General features: G+C 39.4%; 2 protein-coding genes across 2 annotated transcripts in view; one reads left to right on the forward strand and one right to left on the reverse strand.

Moving 5' to 3' along the window:
• GIGYF2 (GRB10 interacting GYF protein 2) overlaps nt 1–27,965 on the reverse strand; it is a 1,722,773-nt gene that overhangs the window by 612,622 nt on the left and 1,082,186 nt on the right. The window lies entirely within an intron of this gene.
• Nucleotides 1,084–27,771, forward strand: LOC147683413 (uncharacterized). Its single transcript, XM_086944677.1, has 3 exons — nt 1,084–1,188; nt 5,672–9,222; nt 27,747–27,771. Exons 2-3 carry the CDS (start codon nt 5,711–5,713, stop codon nt 27,769–27,771), a joined length of 3,537 nt encoding a protein of 1,178 aa, XP_086800803.1. The 5' UTR covers nt 1,084–1,188; nt 5,672–5,710.

Raw genomic sequence — 27,965 nt, forward strand, 5'->3', positions numbered from 1 at the left:
TTAGAAAAAAGTAAACGCTTTGAATGATCAGAGTTAGGGTAGCTCTGAAAAGAGCTTTTGGGTTCTGTGGTTGATTTAGGTACCTACAAGTAGGTTCCAATACACATTCTTAAATTCAGGAGGAATATTCTATTCCCCTCATCTGAGAAGTGCACTCCATCTCCTCTGTAGATGTCTTGCATGTTGTAACGCAAGTTATTATTGTATAATGAACCCATTCCACAGTCTCTCATGTAAGCAGAAACAGATTCATTTACATGTTTCCGTGCTTTCTCAAATTGTGGACCAAATTGGTTGGACCAGTTCCATTTCTGTCTTTGGCATATATTGGAATATACCAAGGCAGTGTGGGGAAAAAGTATCATCAATTGATGAAAGGTGTCCTTTAATAGCATTTCCAGACCTACCCCAGTTAATGTGCCTAGATCGTTTCCACCACAGTGCACAATTATAAGGTCAGGTTCTGGCAGATGCAAAAAGGTTTTCACCAATGGTATCAATTGGTGACATTTTAATCCTCTGTGGCCAATCCACTTGATTTCCACATTTGATAAATCAAGGTTATGAAAATTTCTGCTAGCTGCATACCTTTGAGCCCAGTGGATGTAGCTATGTCCAATAACCCAAACAGAGTACATGATGTGAGAAGGTTCTGGTCCAGTCAGATGAAGTGTGGGAATGAAATGGCAGTTGGAACAGTAGGAGTTCACAAAAAAATAATTGTGGAGTTTCTGTGCTCTTGAATCACTAGCAATGATTGGTGGATTCAGATAGTTGAAAACTGAAAGTTAGGGTGCATGGTTATGTTGTGTGAAAGAAGCAATTTGAATGGTTTAAAAAAAGTCACCAAAAGCAAAAATACCCTGTATAGGCTGCTGTATTGACAGGTCAAACATCCTTGCTGAGTTAATTTGCAACATTGTAAGATAAACTTTTGAACCTTAGAGTTCAGTTAGGAGGGAGTTGCTATGGTAACAGATAGAAAGGTTTGAGAGGGGGATGGGTGTTGGTTTGAAAATAGTGAGGGAAGAGTTTTCATTGGTTGAATTAAGGCATATGTGTACAAAGATAGAGATTTTCTATGCCAGTCTTGGTTTCAGTGTATTGAGAGCACACCTTTTCCTCTGCTAAAGAAAAATTGGTGTGTGTGTCTGACACTGTTTTCAATCTCCAAAAGCATTTCTAAAGGTAAGTAATGATTCATTTAATTTAGATAGAGATTTATTTTCTCTATGGAGAATATTTGGAAGCAGATAGTTATGTTTTAGAAGTGAAATTGTATGTTAGTATATAAGTCCTGCGCAGTGTTTTTTACATGTTATTTAAAAATCGATTTTGGGTGCAAATGAATGGTATTTTTATTTGGCCTTTTTTATGATTGCCATGTGCAGTTGATGCATGACTTTAAACATGGGTAATAAGTGATGCACTGGTGGCGCCAGGCTTTTATAAATGAGGCCCTGACTTTGTTTGATGATATTGAGTGGTTGTAGTTAGGTTCTGTGCAGTGTTTCTTACATGTTATTGAAAAATCGATTTTTGGGTGCAATTGATTGGTATATGTATTTGGCCCTTATTTATGAATGCCATGTGCAGCTGATGCATGACTTTAAACATGGGTAATAAGTGACGCACTGGTGGCGCAAGGCTTTCATAAATAAGGCCCTGACTTTGTTTGATGATATTGAGTGGTTGTACTTAGGTTCTGTGCAGTGTTCCTTACATGTTATTCAAAAATCGATTTTTGGGTGCAATTGATTGGTATATGTATTTGGCCCTTATTTATGAATGCCATGTGCAGCTGATGCATGACTTTAAACATGGGTAATAAGTGACGCACTGGTGGTGCAAGGCTTTCATAAATAAGGCCCTGACTTTGTTTGATGATATTGATTGGTTGTACTTAGGTTCTGCGCCGTGTTTCTTACATGTTATTGAAAAATCGATTTTTGGGTGCAATTGATTAGTATATGTATTTTGCCCTAATTTATGATTGCCATGTGCAACTGATGCATGACTTTAAACATGGGTAATAAGTGACGCACTGGTGGCGCAAGGCTTTCATAAATAAGGCCTGACTTTGTTTGATGATATTGAGTGGTTGTACTTAGGTTCTGTGCAGTGTTCCTTACATGTTATTCAAAAATCGATTTTTGGGTGCAATTGATTGGTATATGTATTTGGCCCTTATTTATGATTGCCATGTGCAGCTGATGCATGACTTTAAACATGGGTAATAAGTGACGCACTGGTGGTGCAAGGCTTTCATAAATAAGGCTCTGACTTTGTTTGATGATATTGATTGGTTGTACATAGGTTCTGCACAGTGCTTCTTACATGTTAAACAAAAATCGATTTTTGGGTGCAATTGATTGGTATATGTATTTGGCCCTTATTTATGAATGCCATGTGCAGCTGATGCATGACTTTAAACATGGGTAATAAGTGACGCACTGGTGGCGCAAGGCTTTCATAAATAAGGCCCTGACTTTGTTTGATGATATTGATTGGTTGTACTTAGGTTCTGCGCCGTGTTTCTTACATGTTATTGAAAAATCGATTTTTGGGTGCAATTGATTAGTATATGTATTTTGCCCTAATTTATGATTGCCATGTGCAACTGATGCATGACTTTAAACATGGGTAATAAGTGACGCACTGGTGGCGCAAGGCTTTCATAAATAAGGCCTGACTTTGTTTGATGATATTGAGTGGTTGTACTTAGGTTCTGTGCAGTGTTCCTTACATGTTATTGAAAAATCGATTTTTGGGTGCAATTGATTGGTATATGTATTTGGCCCTTATTTATGATTGCCATGTGCAGCCGATGCATGACTTTAAACATGGGTAATAAGTGACGCACTGGTGGCGCAAGGCTTTCATAAATAAGGCTCTGACTTTGTTTGATGATATTGATTGGTTGTACATAGGTTCTGCACAGTGCTTCTTACATGTTATTCAAAAATCGATTTTTGGGTGCAATTGATTGGTATATGTATTTGGCCCTTATTTATGATTGCCATGTGCAGCTGATGCATGACTTTAAACATGGGTAATAAGTGACGCACTGGTGGCGCAAGGCTTTCATAAATAAGGCCCTGACTTTGTTTGATGATATTGATTGGTTGTACATAGGTTCTGCGCAGTGTTTCTTACATGTTATTCAAAAATTGATTTTTGGGTGCAATTGATTGGTATATGTATTTGGCCCTTATTTATGATTGCCATGTGCAGCCGATGCATGACTTTCAACATGGGTAATACGTGACGCACTGGTGGCGCAAGGCTTTCATAAATAAGGCCCTGACTTTGTTTGATGATATTGAGTGGTTGTACTTAGGTTTTGCGCAGTGTTTCTTACATGCTATTCAAAAATCGATTTTTGGGTGCAATTGATTGGTATATGTATTTGGCCCTTATTTATGATTGCCATGTGCAGCCGATGCATGACTTTAAACATGGGTAATACGTGACGCACTGGTGGCGCAAGGCTTTCATAAATAAGGCCCTGACTTTGTTTGATGATATTGAGTGGTTGTACTTAGGTTCTGTGCAGTGTTCCTTACATGTTATTCAAAAATCGATTTTTGGGTGCAATTGATTGGTATATGTATTTGGCCCTTATTTATGATTGCCATGTGCAGCCGATGCATGACTTTCAACATGGGTAATACGTGACGCACTGGTGGCGCAAGGCTTTCATAAATAAGGCCCTGACTTTGTTTGATGATATTGATTGGTTGTACTTAGGTTCTGCGCCGTGTTTCTTACATGTTATTGTAAAATTGATTTTTGGGTGCAATTGATTAGTATATGTATTTTGCCCTAATTTATGATTGCCATGTGCAACTGATGCATGACTTTAAACATGGGTAATAAGTGACGCACTGGTGGCGCAAGGCTTTCATAAATAAGGCCTGACTTTGTTTGATGATATTGAGTGGTTGTACTTAGGTTCTGTGCAGTGTTCCTTACATGTTATTCAAAAATCGATTTTTGGGTGCAATTGATTGGTATATGTATTTGGCACTTATTTATGATTGCCATGTGCAGCTGATGCATGACTTTAAACATGGGTAATAAGTGACGCACTGGTGGCGCAAGGCTTTCATAAATAAGGCTCTGACTTTGTTTGATGATATTGATTGGTTGTACATAGGTTCTGCACAGTGTTTCTTACATGTTATTCAAAAATCGATTTTTGGGTGCAATTGATTGGTATATGTATTTGGCCCTTATTTATGATTGCCATGTGCAGCCGATGCATGACTTTAAACATGGGTAATAAGTGACGCACTGGTGGCGCAAGGCTTTCATAAATAAGGCCCTGACTTTGTTTGATGATATTGATTGGTTGTACATAGGTTCTGCGCAGTGTTTCTTACATGTTATTCAAAAATTGATTTTTGGGTGCAATTGATTGGTATATGTATTTGGCCCTTATTTATGATTGCCATGTGCAGCCGATGCATGACTTTCAACATGGGTAATATGTGACGCACTGGTGGCGCAAGGCTTTCATAAATAAGGCCCTGACTTTGTTTGATGATATTGAGTGGTTGTACTTAGGTTTTGCGCAGTGTTTCTTACATGCTATTCAAAAATCGATTTTTGGGTGCAATTGATTGGTATATGTATTTGGCCCTTATTTATGATTGCCATGTGCAGCCGATGCATGACTTTAAACATGGGTAATACGTGACGCACTGGTGGCGCAAGGCTTTCATAAATAAGGCCCTGACTTTGTTTGATGATATTGATTGGTTGTACATAGGTTCTGCGCAGTGTTTCTTACATGTTATTCAAAAATTGATTTTTGGGTGCAATTGATTGGTATATGTATTTGGCCCTTATTTATGATTGCCATGTGCAGCCGATGCATGACTTTCAACATGGGTAATACGTGACGCACTGGTGGCGCAAGGCTTTCATAAATAAGGCCCTGACTTTGTTTGATGATATTGAGTGGTTGTACTTAGGTTTTGCGCAGTGTTTCTTACATGCTATTCAAAAATCGATTTTTGGGTGCAATTGATTGGTATATGTATTTGGCCCTTATTTATGATTGCCATGTGCAGCCGATGCATGACTTTCAACATGGGTAATACGTGACGCACTGGTGGCGCAAGGCTTTCATAAATAAGGCCCTGACTTTGTTTGATGATATTGAGTGGTTGTACTTAGGTTCTGTGCAGTGTTCCTTACATGTTATTCAAAAATCGATTTTTGGGTGCAATTGATTGGTATATGCATTTGGCCCTTATTTATGATTGCCATGTGCAACTGATGCATGACTTTAAACATGGGTAATAAGTGACACACTGGTGGCGCAAGGCTTTCATAAATAAGGCCCTGACTTTGTTTGATGATATTGATTGGTTGTACATAGGTTCTGTGCAGTGTTCCTTACATGTTATTCAAAAATCGATTTTTGGGTGCAATTGATTGGTATATGCATTTGGCCCTTATTTATGAATGCCATGTGCAGCTGATGCTTGACTTTAAACATGGGTAATAAGTGACGCACTGGTGGCGCAAGGCCTTTAAAAATAAAGCCATGAGTTGCTATTGTATAAACTTAAATATGTTGCAATTTATTGTTTATATTGTTTGCTTTTTAACATTACTTTGTTGTTTGCTAATAGTGGTCTTTCATGTGTTTTTTTAACAGAACAACAGATTCAAATCAACTTCTGAAAAGCAAGCAAAAATGCCTTCAAGGCAAAGAAAAATCAAAAATACCATACGGAAAAGGAGAACATCAACAACAGAGTTTATGGAATCCTCTTCAACAACTACTTCAAAAAACACCAGAAAAGCTTCTGGTAAGCCAATTAAGTCTTTTCTTCGTAACATATGTCGTAGGAAAAAAAATGAAATTGCTAATGTGAATATACAGAAAAAGTCAACAAATCTAAAAAGGAAAGAGAAGCCCACAAAAAATGTTTCCATTGGACCAGGAGAGAAGAGAATGGTTAGCAATAGAAGGGTAAATGTTTTTAGGGACATTCGTAGGCGAATGTTTCGCAATAGGGTAGTTTTAAATTTGCTAAAAAATGAAAAGAAAAGTAAACTAAAAGCTGCTTTTTACAAGAAAAAGAAAAGTGTAGAAAAGATTGTTGATCAGGCTTTTGAAGTTAAGAAAAAATTATTTATTTTAATAATCAATAGAATTAGGATACTTAATAAGGCAATGGATGTTTTCAAATCGAACAGTAGATGGAAAAGAATTATTAATCGGAGTAATTTTTGTGAAGTATTTTCTGGTGAATGGATGCATAGTTCAAGTTCTGAGCCTTTTTTTAATGAGGAGAGTTACTTTCAGGAAAATGATTTGGTGCATGCGGTTGACACCAGTGGTCGTGCCTATGAGGTGAAAGATAGTTGTGTGATGGAAAAAGAGAAACTTGTACCTAGAGATGCAGAAGAGGTGTTAGCTGATGAAGTTTTAGGGAGACGTACTAAGGGTCCAGTGTACACATGGAAATGCAGTAGTATTTGTAGTGTGCGACAGGAATCAATTGATTTGCTTCGAAATTTCTTACGTACATATAGTAAAAAAAGTCTCAAACAAAAAATGAAGATCCTGCAAGAGTTAGATCCTTGCAGAGTGAGAGAAAGCACAGGTTTGCAAGGGCATTCACTAGCATGTCTTTCTAGAAAAGTTTGTCGGAGTGTTTTTCATCATTTTAGGATGTTAGCAGTGCATCATAATAACGTAAGGAAATTAGTGAGGAAGTTGTATTATGCAAAAAGTCCTGCACTTAAGCTTAAACAGTTAAATAGTGCTCTTTTGCATGGATCTGAAGTGGATGTGAAGACTATTTGTGAAGAAATTGAGTTTTGTTATTTTGGGAACAAAGAGGACAGTGTAGAAATAGATATAGTAATGGATGGCAATGCAGAAGATAATGGACAAATTTCAAGTATTGAAAAGTTTGATGAGGAAATTATCAAGTTTAAGGTGAAATCAAGTGAGAGGCCTAATGTAACTTGTGTGTGTTGTCGACGGACTCATTATAAAATTCAGACTAGGTTAGTTGATTTATATGCAAAAAGTGAATTGGAAAATAATAGTGAATGGGAGGATTTTGTAAGTTATTTGTTGGTGGAGAATTCTTTTGATTTGAGTTTGGATCAGCGTATTTGCACTTATTGTTTGAAAAAATTAAATGAAAATAGAATGCCTGCAAGAGCAGTTTATAATAATCTTCAGTTGATAGATATTCCTTCTGAATTGATGGATCTAAATACTTATGAATCTATTTTGATTCAATGTGTCCATCCTTTTCAGGCTATTGTACGCATGGAGCCTAAGACAGGGAAATTGCCTCCATCAGATTTACTGAGAGGATTAAAGGGAAGAGTTGTTTATTTGCCTCTAGATGTAAAGAAAAATATTAATACAATTGGTGTAGAAAGAGTAGAAGAAGATCCTTTAGTTATTCTAGTTAATGGGGTTCCAACAAAGAGTAAGAAAATTTGGCAAGATTTAGTGGATGTTAAAAAAGTCAAGAAGGCAACGTTGTATTTAGTTAAAAACAATGAGTACTACAAACATGTAAGTGTTGGAGTTGAGGAAACAGCTACAGAAGAAGATAGTGATTCTTCAGTTGGTCAAATTGAAAAAGTTGATGTGTCTAGAACTGAAGAAATATATGAACATTATACTGTTCATCCTTTGCATTCCAAAGAAGTAATGGGAAATGCAATTGACTTGTTTCAAATGAAGGCAGCAAAAGGAAGTCCCATTAGTGTATGGGAAGAAAGTTTGGAAGCTCGTTGTTTTCCACAATTATTTCCAACAGGTTGTGGTGGACGATATGATGATCGACCAGTTCAAATTCCTGCAGCTGAATACCGGACTCTAAGATTATATGCAGAAGATCCAAGGTTTCGTCAATGCATTCCATATTTATTTCATCTACTGTTTGAAAGTGATTTGTCTGGGCTTTCTTATGCAGTTAATCATATATTAAAAAGTGGACCTCATTTGCAAAATGTATGTGCAAGGGACTTTATGGAGAAAGTTAATCTGCAAGACAGTATTTTGGAATCTCAGCTAATCAATCTCATGGCATGTCAACGTGGAACCAATGAGTATTGGTTTCGTCGTCATGGAGAATTGAAATGTATGCTAAGAAACTTAGGAACTCCTACATGGTTCCTCACTCTTAGCTGTGCTGAGTATGCATGGGACGATTTACTTCAATTTCTACGAGAGGCAAATGAAAACATACCAAATATAGAATTGAAAACACCAGGAGAACTGTGTTCTTTAGATCCAGTGAATGTTTGCAGATATTTTAATCATAGATTTGAAGCTATGATGTCTTTTATTACCAACAAAAAAAATCCTCCCCTTGGAGAGGTTTTGGATTTCTTTTGGAGGAAGGAATATCAAGCGAGAGGTGCTCCTCATATACATATGTTGTTGTGGATTAAAGATGCACCCAAATTTGGAACAGATTCAGATGAAACAGTGATGAGTTTCATTGAAGAGTATTCAACATGTGCTGTTCCAAAATCTACTGAAGAAAACAATTTAAGGCAACAAGTTTTACGTTTTCAATCTCATCGTTGTGGAAAGTACTGTCGTCGAAAATTTAAAAACAAGGAAAAGTACTACACGAAATGTCGTTTTGCATTTCCTCGACCAGTGATTTCTAAGGGAAGAGTAAATAATTTGATGTCATCTCTACGACATACTGTGACGAGAAAATCTCCCAAAAACACATATAATTTGAAAAGAAATGAAGAATCTAAGTACATCAACGATTACAACCCAGTGATTTTGTCCATGTGGAATGCTAACATGGATATTCAGTTCGTTGCTGACAACTCTATTGCTGTGGCTCGATATGTGACATCTTACATCACCAAAAAAGAAAAGACAGAACTGAAGGAAATGTGGGAGGACATTTCACATGAAAAGAGTCTAAGCAAGAAATTATACAGTTTCAGTCTGAAGATGTTGTCGCATCGAGAAATTGGAGCATATGAATGTTCTGATCGGTTATCATCAGCAAGTCTCTATGCCAAATCAAGAACAATCATTTGGGTGAGTCTTGGTCTTGCTGCCACACGAAACCGAGTTTTGAAATCTGTACAAGAAATTGAATATTTGGCGGAAAAAGAACCAAACAGTACAGATATTTTGAAGACAAATATGTTGGATACATACTATCCAAATAGAAGTACTCACCTTGAGAACACATGTTTGTATGAAGTTCTTCAAAACTACAGTTATAAGAGGAACATCACAGAAGATATCAATAATGGAAAATATGCACTCATTGGCTATGAAGGATGTCTAGTGAAGCAGAAAAAAGGCCATTTGATTAATCATCGAAAATTGAGTTGTGAAGTTCCAGACAAAAGAGAATTTTACTACTTAGCTCTTTTGCAACTCTTTAAGCCATGGCGTACAGAAGAGGAACTACTTGGAGATTTTCTCTGTTATGAAGACTCTTTTAATGCAACTAAGGATACCATAGAATGTCCTATTTTTCTAAATTATCTGCAAATGTTGAATGAAGAAATGGAGCAAGAAACCACAATTGCTGAAGAGATAGCTAGAAACAGTTCTCAAGATAGTCAGAGTTCTACTTCATTGAGCCAGGATCCACTAGGAGGACCAATTATCCAAAATGAAGCTGCCACTGCCATGGATGAGGTGGAAAGAGCTATGGAACAAGCTCAAGAGGATGGAGTTAACTTAGAAGGTTTGGTAACGCAACTAAACATTGAGCAGAAAAAGATATATGATGAAGTCACAGAGCAGATTGAACATGGATTCAGACATGAGAAAAAAGAGTGCTCATGTATATTATTTGACCCTGTCCGACTGTATGTAAGTGGAGAAGCGGGGACAGGAAAAAGTTTTCTAATTAAAGCCGTTGCAAGTTATCTGCAGAAAAGGACTGATTCACCACTGTCTTGTGTTGTAACTGCTCCAACTGGTCTGGCAGCACATAACATTAAAGGGATTACTCTACATCGTTTATTGATGCTGCCAGTTGAACATGATAATAAATTGCATTACAACAAGCTATCTGGAGATGCGTGTTCTGAAGTTTCAAGAGTCTTGAAGAAAATGAAACTTCTTATCATAGATGAAGTAAGCATGGTCTCAAATCTAATGCTTGCTTTTGTGCATTTGAGAATGCAAGAAATTCTTAAAACAGACTATGATGTGTTATTTGGAGGAAAACACATTATTGTTTTTGGAGATCTATTGCAGTTGACTCCAGTAAAAGGACAACCAGTGTTTAAAATGCTCACGCATGAAGATACCAGGAAGTCCCTTGGAAGCATTGGAAATGTTAATATATGGCTAAATTTTAAATATGCTGAACTGCTTCAAAATATGCGACAGGCCAAGGATGAAGATTATAAAAATATTCTACAAGATGTAAGAATTGGAAAAATGACTGAGAAAGGGAAAAAAGCTTTGCATAGTCGATTAATTTCAAATTTGTATCCAAATGAAAACATTCTTCCAGAGAATATTTTTAAAAAAATGACTGAGAAGAAATCTGGGATATGTTTGATGCCAACTCTGCAAGAATGTTCCATCTTCAACCAAAAAATGTTAGACTTAGAAAATGAAGAGATTGTGAAACTAGAAGCAATAGATAAAATAGAGCATATGGGTGCAACAATTGTTTTGTCAGAAAATTTGAAAATTAAATTGCATTCATTGGAGAAAAGTATTTCAAAAACAGCTGGTTTTGAAAAGACTCTGAATGTGTGTTTAAATTGTCGTATCATTTTGAGAAGGAATTTAAATGTTGAAAGCGGTCTGGTAAATGGAGCAATGGGTTATGTTGTTGATTTTGTGAATTACAGAAATAGAGATGGAATTGAATTTTTAAAAATAAAATTTGATGGCATTGAACAAGTACAACAAATAAGTCGTTGTTCTGCTAGATTTTTACTTGTAAAAGACTTATATGTTCGCCGAAAACAGTTTCCTGTTTGTTTGGCGTATGCAGTGACAATTCATAAATCTCAAGGTTTAAGTGTAGATAGTGCATTGGTGAACATTGGAAGATCTGTGTTTAAAGAGGGTATGGCATATGTGGCATTATCTCGAGTCAGAACTTTATCAGGATTGTATTTGATTGCATGTGATGAGACAAATATTTCTGCCGATCTAGATTGTGTTAAAGAATACAATAGGTTAAGAAGAGAGTATGCTCCACATTTGCCTCAATATCCTCTGTTTGAAAAACGTGTGGTAGGCCGAAAAAGAAGAAATGAGGATAATTGTAGTGAGGTAGTTGCAAAAAGACAAAAAGTAGAGAAAACTGTAATTGAAAACAGGAAGAAAAAGAATTGTGGAGAAAATGTTGTTGGATTTCAGTTTGAAAACAGTTCTGGTGTCAACTGCTATGCTAATGTAGTGGTTAATGTTGTTTTTTTTCTTAAAAGTTTACAAGAACAGATTGTTGAAAATCGGGATCAAAGATTGTGTGGTTTATTGAATTCTGTGTTTCAGAAATGTAGCAGTGTTACAGCACAAATAGAAAGTGTAACAGAAATTCGAAATATTTTAGATTTGTGTTCTGGTCAAGATAAATTTTCACAGAACATTCAGCAGGATTGTCAGGAATTTTTAATGTATATGTTTGGTGTTTTGGAAGATGAAGGTGTAGATGTAGATAATCTTTTCAGTCTTTCTTATCAATGGCAGCATGACTGCCACAATTGTAGTTTATCAAGTACTACTACAATAGACACTGAAAGATTTATATATTTGACTTTACCAGACTGTAAATCAGTGTCTTTTAAAAATCTAGTTAAAGCAGCAGATCATAATATGGTGTGTACCCAATGTAACTGTACAATGCTGTCCACATTATTTATACAAAGGTATGGGCAGTATATCATTTTAGTTTTCCAACGATGTAGACCTGATGGAACTAAATTGACAACTTCTATCAAAAATTTTGTGGCTTCTCAGTTATCAATTTCTGGAAGGACCTTTACAACTGAAGCTATTATTTATCATGATGGACCTTCGACCACCTCAGGACATTATACATGCTACTTAAAATCTGAAAATGGATGGAGTTACTGCAATGATTCTCATTTAACTTATAAACAACGTTTGCCTTATGACTCTACAAATTCTTATCTAGTGTTTTTAAAACCAAAGTTTTAGTAAAGGGAATTGGCCTTTGAAGACGGGAATAGTTAATAAAAGTTAGTTAGTTAGTTAGTTAATCTAATATTTGAAATTATTTATCTCATGTAGATACTTTAAGTGGATCTCAAAGTAAAAAATACCGATATATCAGACACAAATTGGCCGTGAGGATTGTGTATGGTATGATGTTTTTAGATCTTTTTTCATAGGAAGTCGATGAAATGGAACTCATAAGGAACAGCAGACTTTTTTTCTACCAAAAGGACCTTCACTATCTTCTACTTGGCCTCATGGAAAAGTAAGTGAATCAAAGATTAGTGTACATATATGAGATGTATGTTTGGATGGGTTTTTTTAAACACAATCTTTTAGATTGTGTTTTTTTTTTCCCGCTGTTATATGATGAAGACTTTGAACTCACTAATTTAAGTGGAATTCAATATATTCTGAGAACAGCAAAAATAAATAATGTAACATATTGTAGAAGTTATTGTGTAGTTTGCATTATGTAATTTATATTGTGTTCACATTGTTATGCACTCATTTTCTTTTTCACCCTTATTTACCTCTCTTTACTAATTTACACTCTTTTTTCATTGCTGTTTCTTTACTGTACTTCATTCACAACTTCTTAATCTAATAGGAACTATCTGCATTTCCTCAGTTCCTTCCACCACTTTTTATCTTTTTTATATTCTCTTAGTACCACTGCTTTAGTTTCCTAACCCTCTTTCTCTTTCTCCATTTTTTTTTCTTTCACACTCATTGTACTGTAGTTCAGTTAGTTCTTCCTTTGGTCTTTCTTTTACTCTCTCTCTTCTTTCTCTCTATTACTCCCCATGTGTTGCCCTTATTCACTTACATGTACCCTCTTTCACCCCTCTTTACTTATATTCACTGATATTTACTTTCCCTCAATCGCTGCTATTCTTTTCCTCTGATTCCGTCACTACCTGTCATTCTCATACTTAACTGTCCTTCTTTTTACTTTCAATATCCATTTATATTCTCCCTTAACCTCTACTTTAGTGTTCTTCCTATTTCTTCTTTCTTTTGCTCCCTTATTCATTTTTCTTTTCTCAGTTACTTCCTTTTACACTTTTTATCTGTCTTACTATCTATTACACAGTCCCTCCTTCATTTTTTTTTTCTTTTTTTTTGTTAGTGCGCTGACGGTACGCGCACCGGTGCGCGCACCGAAAGCGCACCAAAGTGAAATATAAAAAAAAAATATTTTAAATTAAAAATATTATCTCAATATACATTATAGTGTTCATTTTTACAAAAACATACTTTAGCAATTCACTAAAAAACACATAGGTATGAGTCTGTATAAAAAGTTAGGAATTAGCATTAAAAAAACCTATGAAATTCACTGAAAAAACCATAGGTTACACACCAGTTATAGTTAGGAATTAGCATTAAAAAAACCTATGAAATTCACTGAAAAAACCATAGGTTTCACACCAGTTATAGTTAGGAATTAGCATTTAAAAAACCTTACAAATTCACTGAAAAAACCATAGGTTTCACACCAGTTATAGTTAGCTGGAAATTTTACTGATATAAAACCATTGAAATTCCCACGTTATAGTTAGTCGGACTCACTATAACTTGCGCGTACAATGCACTGCTGATGACGTCACATATTACATCACTCATGACATGGTCAGTGACATCACTCATGACATCACTGATGACACCATCCAGTGAATGTGTGTCTTTCTGAAAAATAACTTTGTTTTATATATGTATTTGTAAAGGTCGATGGAAGAATAAATGTTTAAATACGTGTGTAAATGGATGTTTTTTTAAAAAAAAATTGGTTGGGTAACTGGCTTATTACGTGTATCTTAGTGAATACATATATTAGCGAGTATTGTTTAAATATTTAAATGTTTGTATCAGTGTTTCTCTTTGTGTATAAGTGGCTGCAGGGGTTGGTGACTGACTCACTGTTTGTATGTGTTTTGAAGACAGCATATGTGCAGGACTGTATGGGTGGATGAGTGTGTATATGTGTTTGTTAGTGAGTGAATGACTGTCTCACTAGTGTCTTCATTAGTAACGACATATGTTTTAATCTAGTATATGTGAGTATTGATGTATATAAGTGAGTATAGTATATATAGTGAGAGATTGTAGAAGTTCCTGTTTAAATAAGTATGTGTTTCTATAAGTGATTGTTTAGGAGAGTAAGTATGGGTAAGTTTCCTTAGAAGTAAGGTGGTAGTGTGTGTATAAATGTATATGCAAATAAATGGATGTTCAATAGTTTATTTGCATGTGTGAGTAACTTTTGGATGACTGCTGATGTGTAACAGGATGTATAGGTGTATCACTACATATGATGAGTGAGTATATATGAGTGACTATATAGAACTGTTGGTGAATGAGTGGATGTGTATATAGATGGTGGAATTACTGAATTGGTTGTTGTTACTGGTTTGGGTATCTCCATTTTTTTGAAAATGTTTGTTTCTATTTTTGAATATGTGTTTCAAGCGTTACATTACACTGAAATTAGGTCTGTCACTCTGTCACAAGGATGGTTATCAGTGATGTCATGAGTGATGTCACTGACCATGTCATGAGTGATGTAATATGTGACGTCATCAGCAGTGCATTGTACGCGCAAGTTATAGTGAGTCCGACTAACTATAACGTGGGAATTTCAATGGTTTTATATCAGTAAAATTTCCAGCTAACTATAACTGGTGTGAAACCTATGGTTTTTTCAGTGAATTTGTAAGGTTTTTTAAATGCTAATTCCTAACTATAACTGGTGTGAAACCTATGGTTTTTTCAGTGAATATATATATATACATATATACATACATATATACATATATATACATACATATATACATATATATACATACATATATACATATATACATATATATACATACATACATATATACACATACATACATATATACACATACATACATATATACATACATACATACATACATACATACATACATACATACATATATTACCTACTGGCGGTCGCCAGTAGGTATATATAGTTAGGATTTTTTCTCTATGGGATTTTTGAAAATTCTATGTCTAATAACTTTGGCGTTTGTGGACGGAATCGGCTGAAATTTTCAGGAAAATGGCACATTTTGTTTCTGAGCAGCCCTTGAAAATTTGGGGGGGGGTTTCGTCAAGGGGGGGCCGAGAAAAAAGGGGGGTCCCAAAACGCGTTTTTCCCATGTTAATTTCCATAGGGCGGTTGGCCTCACTTTTAGCTCGAACGGCTGAATGGATTTGCACGAAACTTGGCAAAATTGTAGGGACTGTTAGCCCGATGTGCCTTTGCTAGGTCTCAATATATGTGCTCCAGTGGATTTTGAGTAATTTAGGTTCAAAAAAAGATATATATCTGGGCGGAGCCTAACCACACATCTGATCTGATTGGCTGTCAGCACTTCATCCAAGAAGTGTTGGCAGCCATCTTGGGACCAATATACATGATAGCACCTCATTAAAAAGCATTGTAGTTAATAGAGGGTTTTAGGACTTTAGTTACATTATAAATCATTTGTTGATGGTACCATACTCGTTTTAGGAATTGTGGTGGGTTCTAAGGTGATTTTACCATGTGAAAAAACCTTCTGCTGTGATATCATGAATATTGTTTGAAAGAAAACTAATATCTCATGATTTTCCCACAGTGGTTTGGAAGGGGATCTATAAGCTAAACTGAAAGCATATTTTCTGTAAATTCACATTATCTTTCTCAGTCATGTGAAAATGAAGTCTGACATTCTCAGTAAAACATGTACATCCAACAAGGACAGAGACTGTCAGTTGATTCCTTTGTGTTCTAATGCAGCCTCCTAGAGTGTTCTAAAGAACAACTAGAGCGCTAACAGTCCTACTTATTACAAAGGTATGGCACACCTGAAGCCATCTTGATTGGAATAAAGTGGTAACTCTTAAAACATTTAATTTAAAAAGAAACAACATGAGGGGGTATATTTTGCCATAGAAAGTATGATTAGTGCTGCAGAATGAAAAATTAGGGCACATTTTGAGTGACTTCTCAAATCCTTTTCTATTTCATTAAAACATTCTGACATGCAGTCTCCCAAAATGGCCACCAGAGACAAAAGAGCCCAAATGTAGCCCAAATATCACCCAGATGTAGCCCAAGTATAGCCCAATGACAGAATGTCCCAGAGTGTTCTAAAGAACAACTAGAGCGCTAACAGTCCTACTTATTACAAAAGGTATAGCACACCTGGAGCCATCGTGATGGGAATAAAGTGGTAACTCTTAAAACATTTAATTTAAAAAGGAACAAAATGAGGGGGTATATTATGCAATAGAAGGTATTATTAGTGCTGCAGAAAGAAAAATTAGGGCACATTTTGAGTGACTTTTCAAATCCTCTTCTATTTCATTAAAAAATTCTGACATACAGTCTCCCACGATGGCCACCAGAGACAAAAGAGCCTAAATGTAGCCCAAATATCACCCAGATGTACCCAAAGTATAGCCCAATGACAGAATGTCCCAGAGTGTTCTAAAGAACAACTAGAGCGCTAACAGTCTTACTTATGACAAAAGTATGGCACACCAGAAGCCATCTTGATTGGAATGAAGTGGTAAGTCTGAAAACACTCAATTTAAAAAGGAACAACATGAGGGGGTTAATTTTGCCATAGAAAGTATGATTAGTGCTTCAGAAAGAAAAATTAGGGATCATTTTGAGTGACTTCTCAAATCCTCTTCTATTTCATTAAAAAAATTGTGACATGCAGACTGAAACATGCACTTTGAATACCAGCAGCAGACGTCCCTGGTGAGCAGTAGCTTTACTACAGTGATCTAATGTGCAACTAGAGTGCTAACATTCAGAATTTATGGCAAATGTGTGACACATCTGAATGCCTTCTTGATGGAACCAAAGTAAACAAGCATTGAAAATGCAATAGATCTCGCCCTCGTTTAAGTTAAAGCCATTCTGTTTGTAATGAGGTGGCTTTTTAGCTTTGCTTTTATTAGTGTTTTTTCAACTTTCATGTAAATAACATGCATCTGTATGCATATAAGTATATGTATGCATGCATTTATGTTTGTATTTATATAGATATACAGATGATATATGTTTATATATGTATGTATATATATATATATATTCACTGAAAAAACCATAGGCTATAGACCATATATAGTTAGGAATTAGCATTTACAAAACCTTGAAAATACACTGAAAAAACCATAGGTTATAGACCATATATAGTTAGAAATTAGCATTTACAAAACCTTGAAAATTCACTGAAAAAACCATAGGTTATAGACCATATATAGTTAGGAATTCGCATTTACAAAACCTTATTTTACTCACACAAAACCATTGAAATTCCATATATAGTTAGTTGCACTAACTATATATCGCGCACCCGCAATCCACTGCTGATGATGTCACATATTACATCATTCATGACATGGTCAGTGACATCACTGATGACATCACTGATGACATCTCAAATGACATCACTGATGACATCACTGATGACAACATCCAGTGACTGTATGTTTCTGTAAAGTTAAAATATGTCTTACATATTGAAGAATGAGTGGATGTATAAGTGTCTGGATGAAGGATTTAGTAGGTGCGTGACTGACTGTATGAGTGAGTGATTAAATGTGTCTCACTGAGTGCATGGGTTAGTGACTAAACTGTCTTAATTTGTGCATCATTATGTCTGTTGTTCTGTAAACTGTTGCATGTGTTGATAAGTAGCTATATGAGTAACTATATGGGTTATTGATGGTTGCCCAAGTATTTGTATGGGAGACAGTGTGTGTGTGGGTGGCTGGGAGGTGTATGACTCTGTGCATAGATGTGTGAGCAGTTGATTCACTAGATGTATGGTTTCAAAAGTGCATGTGGAAACAGCTGTATGGGCGGTTGACTGTGTGCATGAGTGTATTGGTGAGTGAATGGATATCTCAGTGCTACATGTCAAAGTAAGTACATATGTAAAACACAGTACATGTGAGAGTGGACATATATAAATAACTGTGCATAAGAGCCAGTGAATGTGTGAGTGGCTGTATGGATCATTGTGAACTTGTAACAGGGATTGTATAAGAGAGTAAATATGTGTTAGTATATGTTTGAATAAGTAAAGTTTGTATAACTGTATAGTTGAGGAAATGGAGGTGTGATTGATTCTTTGCATGACTGACTAGGTGTGTGAGTAACTCCATGGATGAGTGACAGTCTGTGAGTGTCTGTTTACACTGATTGTATCTAAGGTTATATTAGAGTCTGAAGAGGTTCATCGTATTATCACATGAATGATATCATCAGTGATGTGATCAGTAATGTCAAATGAGATGTCATCAGTGATGTCATCAGTGATGTCATCAGTGATGTCATTTGAGATGTCATTTGAGATGTCATCAGTGATGTCATCAGTGATGTCATCAGTGATGTCATCAGTGATGTCATCAGTGATGTCATCAGTGATGTCACTGACCATGTCATGAATGATGTAATATGTGACATCAGCAGTGGATTGCGGGTGCGCGATATATAGTTAGTGCAACTAACTATATATGGAATTTCAATGGTTTTGTGTGAGTAAAATAAGGTTTTGTAAATGCGAATTCCTAACTATATATGGTCTATAACCTATGGTTTTTTCAGTGAATATATATATATATATATATACACACATATACACACACATTTATATATATCTGAGATGGGTAACCAGCAACATGGTACCGTACAAGAGGATAGGGGGAGTGAAAGACAGTACACAACTTGAAAGGAAATCGAACAAGAAAAAACTTTACTGAGTGTTGTAGCAACAATGAGACGGTTGATAGATGATGGTAAGGAAAAGCAGCAGGTGAGAAAACTGTGCTAAAAAAAAAATAAGACCACCACTTGAATCTATAAAAAGATTTTGTGAAAATGTAGCTGAAAAAAGAAAAATAAATTTCCACATATTTCTGTATGGTATTATCGTGCCGGCACAAATGTCCTACCACACAGCTTTCCCCTCAGTCTCCCGAATTAAATGATACCTCACTCGTGTGGGTGTCCAATGCAGAATTGGCTAAAAACGTATTTGTTTTTTAAATGTAGTGCCTCAAATTTGCTGTGCTACACCCTTAATACTTATGTTTTTGACCCTTCTCAGTCACACGCCCTTGCCCCACCCACACAAGTGAGGTATCATTTTACTCCTGAGTCTGGGGGGGGGGAGAGAGACTTGGGGGTGACGCTGTGTGGTAGGACATTTGTGCCTGCACAATGATTCCACACAGAAGTATGTGGAAAATTAATTTTTTTTACCAGCTAAATTTGAGGTTTGCAGGGGATTCTGGGTAGGGAAACGTTAGGGGTAAACATACCTTCCTGGACTCCCCCGGGTGTCTAGTTTTCAGAAATGAGTGGATTTGGTAGGTTTGCCTAGATTGCCACAGAGCCCGGGCCAAAAAACCCAGGTGATTCCCTTTGCAAAACCAGGTTGTTTTGTGATGGGTAATTTTGATGTCTCCACGATACTTTTTGGGCCCTTCCCTCCCGCCCGTACTTGGCCCACCCACACGAGTAAGGTACCATTTTTCATCACGCGACCATGGGGGGGTGGGTTGACGGGGGGTCAGAGACTGTGGCAGGTAGGAAATTTGTGTCCCCCGGTGATCCCACAACTTTCCCACACAGAAATTTGAGAAAAAATGATTTTTTTACAGCTAAATTTGAGGTTGGCAGGAGATTCTGGTTAGGAAAACGTTAGAGGGTCCATAGAAGCCATACCTACTTGGACTCCCTGGGTATCTAGTTAACAGAAATGTGTTGCTTTGGTAGTTTTCCCTAGATGGCTGCTGAACCTGGGGCCAAAAATCCAGGTGCACCACCCCCTTACAAAACCAGTTTTTTTTGTGATCTGTAATTTTGAGGTCTCCCTAATATGTTTTGGACCATTCCCTGCCACGGCCACTTGACCCGCCCACACAAGTGAGGTACCATTTTTATTGGGAGGCTTTGGAGAATGCGGGTGGGTGGACGTTTGTAGATCCATGCAGATTCCAGGACTTTCCATCACAGAAATCGGAGGAAAATTTGTTTTTTAAAGTTTGAGATTTGCAAGGGATTCTGGGTAACAGAACCTGGCAAGAGGCTCAAAAGTCACCCCATTCTGGATTGCCCTGGGTGTCTGTTTTTCAAAATATAAAGGTTTGCTAGGTTTCCTTAGGTGCTGGCTGAGCTAGGGTTCAAAATCCACAGCTAGACAATTAGAAAAAAAAAGGTCAGTTTTCACTGCTGTGATGTGTCCACGTTGCGTTGTGGGCTGTTTCTGGTCACGGGCACTAGGCTTACCCATACAAGTGAGGTACCATTTTTATTGGGAGACTTTGGAGAGTGAGGGGTGAGTGGAAGTTTGTGGATCCACTCCGATTCAAGAACTTAACATCACAGAAATGGGAGGAAAATGTGTTTTTTTGGACGTTTGAGGTTTGCAAGGGATTCTGGTAACAGAACCTGGTAGGAGCCACACAAGTCACCCCATCCTGGATTCTCCAGAGTGTCTAGTTTAAAAAAATTGTATAGGTTTGCTAGGTTTTCCTAGGTGCCGGCTGAGCTAGGCTTCAAAATCCACAACTAGGTACTTTGCATAAAAAGCTTTCACTGTAAAAATGTGGTGTGTCCACTTTGCATTTTGACCAGTTTCCTTTCGCAGGGACTAGGCCAACCCACACAGTTTAATTTTTTTTATTTTACAGAGTTTTATATAGCGCAAACTTGACCCAAAGGTATTGGGTAGAACAGCGCTTTACATAGCACCAGTTGCGTTACATGAGGACACATTTATGTTTGTGTTGTTAGGCACAGGGAGATTAAGTGATTTACCCAGAATAACAGGATGTTTAGCGTCGTTGCCGAGACTCGAACACTGTTCCCCAGATTCGAGGTCGACTGCCCTAGCCCTTAGGCCAACTCTTCTCCCCAGTGGGGTAGCAATTTCATCGGGAGACTTGGGGGAATACCAAATAGTAGAACAAGTGTTATTACAGATTGACTCTTTGCATTTCTGCCTTCCAAATGTAAGACAATTTGTAAAAAAATTAGTCATTTTGAAAAATGACCTTTAAATTACCTGCTTGTATAGGTAGCCACAATTTTGGAGATGTGCAAAAAAATATTGCTTCTTAACTCTATATTTTATTCCCATTTCGGAAATATATTGGTTTACTTGGTAAATATTTCTCACCCTTTATATCTTACCAAATGAACTGCGATATACCAGGTACACAATGAAAACTAATTGCAGGACACAGCTTCAATGAAAAAACCTTGAATTATCTACACAAATGGCCACTTGCTGAATTCAGTATTTCATCTAATTTTCAGAAAGTTATAGCTTTCTGGGATCCATTATTGGCTACACACCCATTTCTACCACTAACTGGAAGGAGGTTGAAAGCACAAAAAATTGGAAAAATAGGCTATGTCCAAGTAAAATACCAAAACTGTATAAAAATGTTGGTTGTATGCCAAACGTCTGCCTGTCTCTGAAAGCTGAGTAGATGGTGATTTCAGCACCACAAACCCTTTGTGGATGCCATTTGCAGGGAAACAAACACTTTTTTCTGCAGCTATTTTTTCAACAGCAAAAGAAAAAATGTGATGTATTTTGGATCATTTCTGGGTCTTCGCCATGGTAATCCACAAGCTCTGGGTACCTTTAGAATCCTCAGGGTGTTGGAAAACAAGGGCGCAAATTTGATGTTGATACCTTATGTGGACAAAAAGTTACGGGGTCTAAGCCCGAACTACCCCAAATACCTATAACGTTCGCCCAAGAGAAGCTAACAGTTGCTATAGAGATGAACTGATTAATATGGAAATATGAGACAACCTTAGGCGAAAAGGACTAATATGTCCTCATGAGTGTGCTACTCTGATGTTCACATAGCAATTTATAGCTACTAGCAAAGCTAAGTCTCAAGAGAGATGCTGCAAGGAAGCTTCATGAAATTGCTCTCAGAGAGGGACTGAGCCTATAAAAAACATATGTTCAGCTCGTTTCGCTCTCGAGATAGTATGACATTCTGAAAAGTAAAACACTTTAGGTTGCTTAAAGAATTCCTTACTTAAATGTATATGGAAAATGTTCACAAGGAAATCTTCTATAAGCTGTAATGAACGAGCTACTTACCTTCGGTATCGATGTATTTGGTAGAGACATAGTCTAGCCGCAGATTCCGTAACTTAGAATATCCCCAGGCGTCAGACTGGATCTGGAAATCTTTCCGCAGCAGCACCTCTGCGCGCCGGGGGCGGCGCTGCACGGCTCTGCCCGGACATCGTCCACTGACGTGACGTCAGCGGAGCCATATATGTCGATCCCGGCGCGCTGATGTACGTTTTCGTCTGAGAAACCTTTCCGCGCCACAACGCGGAGCCACCACCAAAAAACTATTAGAATATGGGAACAGTGTTCGAAAATTATGAAAGGACATAGAATGGTGAAAAACAGCACCATAAAGGAAAGTGCAAGGCACTGTATATTGCAAACTAGTAAAGGAAAAGAGCAGAGTACCGCTCTGGGAAGCAACTCCGCAAAAACTGAAGACCAACCATCCTTGGAGGTAATGAAGATGTAAACAACCTCATGGCAGACAACAGAAAGTCCGCAACCTTAATGTTTATCTGTGAAGGACAACAAGTCCGGAACACAGGAGCAGAACAATTGACCAGAAGACCTCACCAAAAAGAGACGTTGTATCCCCAAGAAGAGACCTATAATTTGTGGCAGAGCCAATAGACTTCCAACTAATTGAGCACAGGGGTGGTTAGAGACCCCCAAGGCGATAGAGAAGGGAAGAGCATGGGTGGGAAAAACACAAATAGAACCCATACAGTACAACTCAGAGCGTAGGGTTTGAGGGGTACATGACACATGAGCATGAGCCTGGGCGGAGTAGAGCTATGAAAACAGAATGAAGTATCCACATCCTGTGTTGGGGTGAAGTGAAAGCGTCACCCTGCGGAAGGATCAAGCCACCCGGAGGGAGGCGAGCATAGAAAGCCCAACCTGAAAAGGTCCTTGCAGAAAGGGCAGTGTTAAGGAATCTGCGGCTAGACTATGTCTCTACCAGATACATCGTTACCGAAGGTAAGTAACTCGTTCATCTGATAGGGACGTCTAGCCGCAGATTCCTCAACTTAGAATAGATACCAAATCCATACCCATAGAGGAGGCGGGTCTGCGTCTGAACCCCAATGAGTTGCTAAAGCAACAGAACCGTCAACAAGGCGACGACCCACGGTGGGCACAACATCCAGCGCAGCCACACCAGACCATGAAGCTCAGAAAGAGCGAAAAACATTGGGAGGCAAAGGTACTACAAGCAGTCCACGAACAGCATAAAAACCTCCACATGCATACCGGGTGAGAGAAAGAAAACATATGCTAGATATGTCTGTGTGCGGGGCAAGTTCATGACTTCTCAAGAAGTGGAACTGAACCCAGGGGCTTAAGGACCCATAGTATCTGACGTGCTGACCATAAATAAAACCCAGAGAGAAGAACACTGGTATGACAGAGTCAACACATACCAGGTCAGCATGCACAGCAGTGGAAGAAATACAGTTGAATCCAATACCAGCCAAATACATAGGACAGTATTGGCAGAATGCCGGCCCATGAACATAAAATGCCAGTAGTAGCAGAAACAGTAGACACACCGTTGGGAGAGTCACTCTGTCATGAAGCATGTAAAAAGGCTGACTGCAACCATCAGAAGCACCCAAAACCGGCCTACAGTAAGAATGATAGTCAAGTGGAAGATTAAACAAAACAGAAGCATACCATGCGGATGGTAGAACCACACAAAGTAGAACAAGAACCCTCCTGTAGGGGTGCGTGAGTAGCCTAGATGCAAGAGACGTCACCGCAAGAAGGCAACCGGCAAAGAGAGGCACCAAGCAAGCTGGACAGCCATGTAAGAGCACTTAGGCGAGGAGACCGCGTCAATGACCACGGACACCGAATGAAGGAAAGTTGACAGCAGGATTTTGCTGTGTAACAGCACACCAGATATAGAGGCAAAGAATTATGCCTAGAAATGAAGCGTAACACAGAGGACGCTAAAGTACCAACAGTGATGATGAAGCAGAAGTGGACAGAACAATGTCCAGAATAGTAAGCCACACCATTCCTTCACCCGGGAGGAGCAACGGTCCCCCACAAGATAGAGGAGGATACGGAGCTAGACACGACGTCTGAAACAGTCAGGACCAATCGAATAGTCAAAGGACAAAAGAAGCGTGTACCCTAAAGAGAATACTCCACTTGAGTGGTACAGCAGGAATCCAAGCAGGTGTGTGTAAAACACCTTTGTGGAAAGCAGCAGGAAAATGTGTAAAAACTCCTTTTGGGAAAGTGCCCCGAAAACGAGAGCACAAGGCAAGGTAGAGTAGAAAGGTATATGGCGGAAACTGACACCTAGAAAGATAAGCCCAGTAAGGGCTGAAGTACGAACATTTTTGTTCACCCCAGTCCTTAAAACGGGAGGAGTGAACCAGCACCACAGAAGTGATTTTGTTCACCCCAGTCCTTTAAAAAGGAGGGGAGAAGCAGAGCCACAGAAGTGGAAGAATCAACGCAACACCGTATGATAGCAATCATACCAGGGTGCATTCCCAGGTTGCATCAACACTAAGAAGCTTACAACATAATGGATGTATCTAGGAGCAAAAAGAGGAGAGGGCGTCAGTGGTGAGAACTGCGCCTGAACTGAACAGAACAAGGCCCTAAGATAGTGACTGGCAAAAGAAGAGCAGCCATCAAGGGCAAGAGGATCACAGCGACACTGAAAAACGCCCCCGTGAATATAGGCGAGGCAGAAGCCATGGTAAGGAACCCATACAGAGGCAGTGAAGGATTACCAGAGCCAACTGCACCGAATGTGCAATGGAGCGATGGTAACGTTAGGATCGCATAACAGCATAAAAGGGAAGCCCACAGCAAGATTGTGGCGAAAAACTCCATAGGAGCGTACCAAGGCTGAGGCAGTCACTGAATAGCCTATAAATATCCCACATAGGGTAAGTGTCAACCCCTGCAAGGGGGAATCCTCTTGAGCAAAGCACACATTTCGAGGGCAGAAAAGGAAGACAGAAGCAGCTGGCAGGCTGAACGTAATGAATGCGGAGATGGCGGAACCACCGTCTACATTATCCGGGTGCTACGCAGAGTACCGGTACATGTACGAAATCAGGCTAACAAGGCAACATCGCCTACTGAGGCTAAAAGGGGCGTACCACAAGAATCATGGTAGCCCTGACATCAAGCAGGAGACCGCTTAATCCGCATGGCTATCAAAAAGGTCCACGCCATTGAAAGGCAGAACCTTAAAAGCATCCCGTACATTGTCCGGGAAACGACTGTAGCGCAGTCAAGCATGGCGGAACAAAGCCATCGACCAAGCAAGAGCTCGTCCCACCAAGTCAGTGGCATCAAGAGACAAGCAGAGGGAGAATTGCGCCATTCCCCTGCCATCATGCAGAAGGCAGATTAATTCAACCTGCGGGACCCCTGGAATTGAAGATAAAAGGGCCTCGACCAAGTCCCAAAGGGAAGAGGATGCATGTGCAAACACGCAAGCTGTATTCACGGTGCAGATGCCAGCACTGGCAGAAACGAAAACCTGGCGACCACAAGCGTCTAACCACCTAGACTCACTGGTGGGAGGCAACAGAGGCAGGGCGGAGGAAGACTACGTTGAAAGCTGCCTGAATAACTAGGCCCTGAGCAATAGGATGAAGAGACAGACAGAGCGGATCATTAGGGGCAGGACTATGTCGACAAGCTATAGCCCGATCAATAGGGTCACCCGAGGAACTGCCCATGTGCCCAGCATGATATCAAACAAGGATGCCCCAAGGGCCAGCAAAGGCTCCACTTCAACCGGCTCCATATGGCGAAGATCCAAAAAAGGATCAGAAGGCAGAGGAACCACAGAAGGCTGAAAACAAAGAATAGCAGCCGCCCAGTGAATAGCTTGTGCGTAGGCAGCACTAGCTTCAGTTACCATCCGGGGAGGTGACAATAACCCATCTGTAGGAGAGGGCCGGAGACTAACCAGCCCACTAGAGAGCAACAGTGGAGGAGCAGGAGGCTGATCCGGAGTCCACGCCACACAAGGTACCTGCACCACGGGCTGAAACGGCCGCAGATCAGGGGAGTCCAGAAGAGCGTCAGCATGTGGCATAAGAGAAGGCGTAGACGCCGGAACCGGCGTCGACCGACACCGCGTTGGAGTCGCATGGATGTCTGAGGAGTCAGGAACATCAACTTCCTGAAATAGAAGAGACGTGGATGCCAGTACCAGCATCGACGGACGTCGAGCCGGAGCCGTTTGAACGTAGACAACCTCAAAGGGGGCCTCGGCCTGGGCGTCGTCCGACATCGACCCCACTGCAACATGTGGGGAACAGGGCGTCAAGCCCGGCGCCGCCTCAGACGTCGACGCAGGGATCCGCTCAGGGCTATGCGGAGACAGATGGGGTGGGCTAGACGGACGACTGGGAAGACCCAGTGGGCCGTGTCCCGTCATCGTCGAATCAGCACTGGAATTGGAGTTGATGCACACAGCCGGAGCAGAGGGAGAAGACCCGACATGAGTGCATTCCACATCTATGGAACCCGAAGGCGCACCAGGGAGAGGGTGTGATCCAAAATAAGAGCGGAGTGCTGCAGAATCAGCCTCCAATTGGGCTTGTGTAGCTCCGACAACTGGAAGGGGGGGTACGGAGGAGACGACCGCCGGACACCCGTCCCCGGCAGGGAGCGAGAAGAGCAGGCGCTAGCATCACGGGAAGGGGAGGAAGACCTCCTGGACCTACATTTGTGTTTACCCTCCAAACGGCCTGACGGAGCGACCTCAGGAGTGGGCTCCATCCCGAGAGGGAGAACAGTGCCACGAAGGAGTAGGACCGGACAGCCAACAATTTTGGCCGACGCTCCCGTAAGGACTTCGGTTTCATCCGCTGACAATTGTCGCATTCTTTAAAGTCATTGTGCACCCCGAGACACCACATACAGATGCCACGCGGGTCCGTCGCGGACATCTGACGTGCACAGGTCTCACACGCCTTAAAGCCCGTAGGCATCGAAAAGACCAGAAAAACAGGTCAAGGAACCGCTGGTTTTCCAGGATCAGTGTTGAGACGCGGAAAGGAAGAAAACTGAGGTCAGCGCGCTGGGAGGGGCATATATGGCTTCAATGATGTCACGTACGTGGACAACGTCAGGGTGGAGCCATGCGGTGCCGCCCCCAGCATGCAGATGTGCTGCTGCGGAAAGTTTTCCGGACCCAGTCCGACGCCTGGGGATATTCTAAGTTAAGGAATCTGCAGCTAGACGTCTCAGTCCGATACTGGCAATAAGTAACTCAATTGAGGATCTGACCTCACTAAATATCGTAGGTAAGGAAAGAAAACCTCTTCCTGCATCCTACAGCACTGAAGAGCTTCCGATGCAGAACCTATTCAATTTTTAAGTTCAAGAGTACTATATGATGATCTTTTTGCTTCTTCTAGAATGTTTATGCATTACCTCCAGTAACACCCAAAGCTTTGATACTCTAATGGGAACTAGATGAGCAATTAACAAGTCACCACAATGCAATGCCAAGCACTTAGAAAAATACTTTGTCCAATATGCAGGACAATATTTTATTTTCCCTGTCAATGTATTGCATTAACTATTTAACTTGAGAGAATTCATTTTAGGGAAAACAGGGGAATAATGTTGCTATT

This window comes from Lissotriton vulgaris, chromosome 11 (assembly GCF_964263255.1).
Source record: "Lissotriton vulgaris chromosome 11, aLisVul1.2, whole genome shotgun sequence".
NCBI lineage: Eukaryota > Metazoa > Chordata > Amphibia > Caudata > Salamandridae > Lissotriton > Lissotriton vulgaris.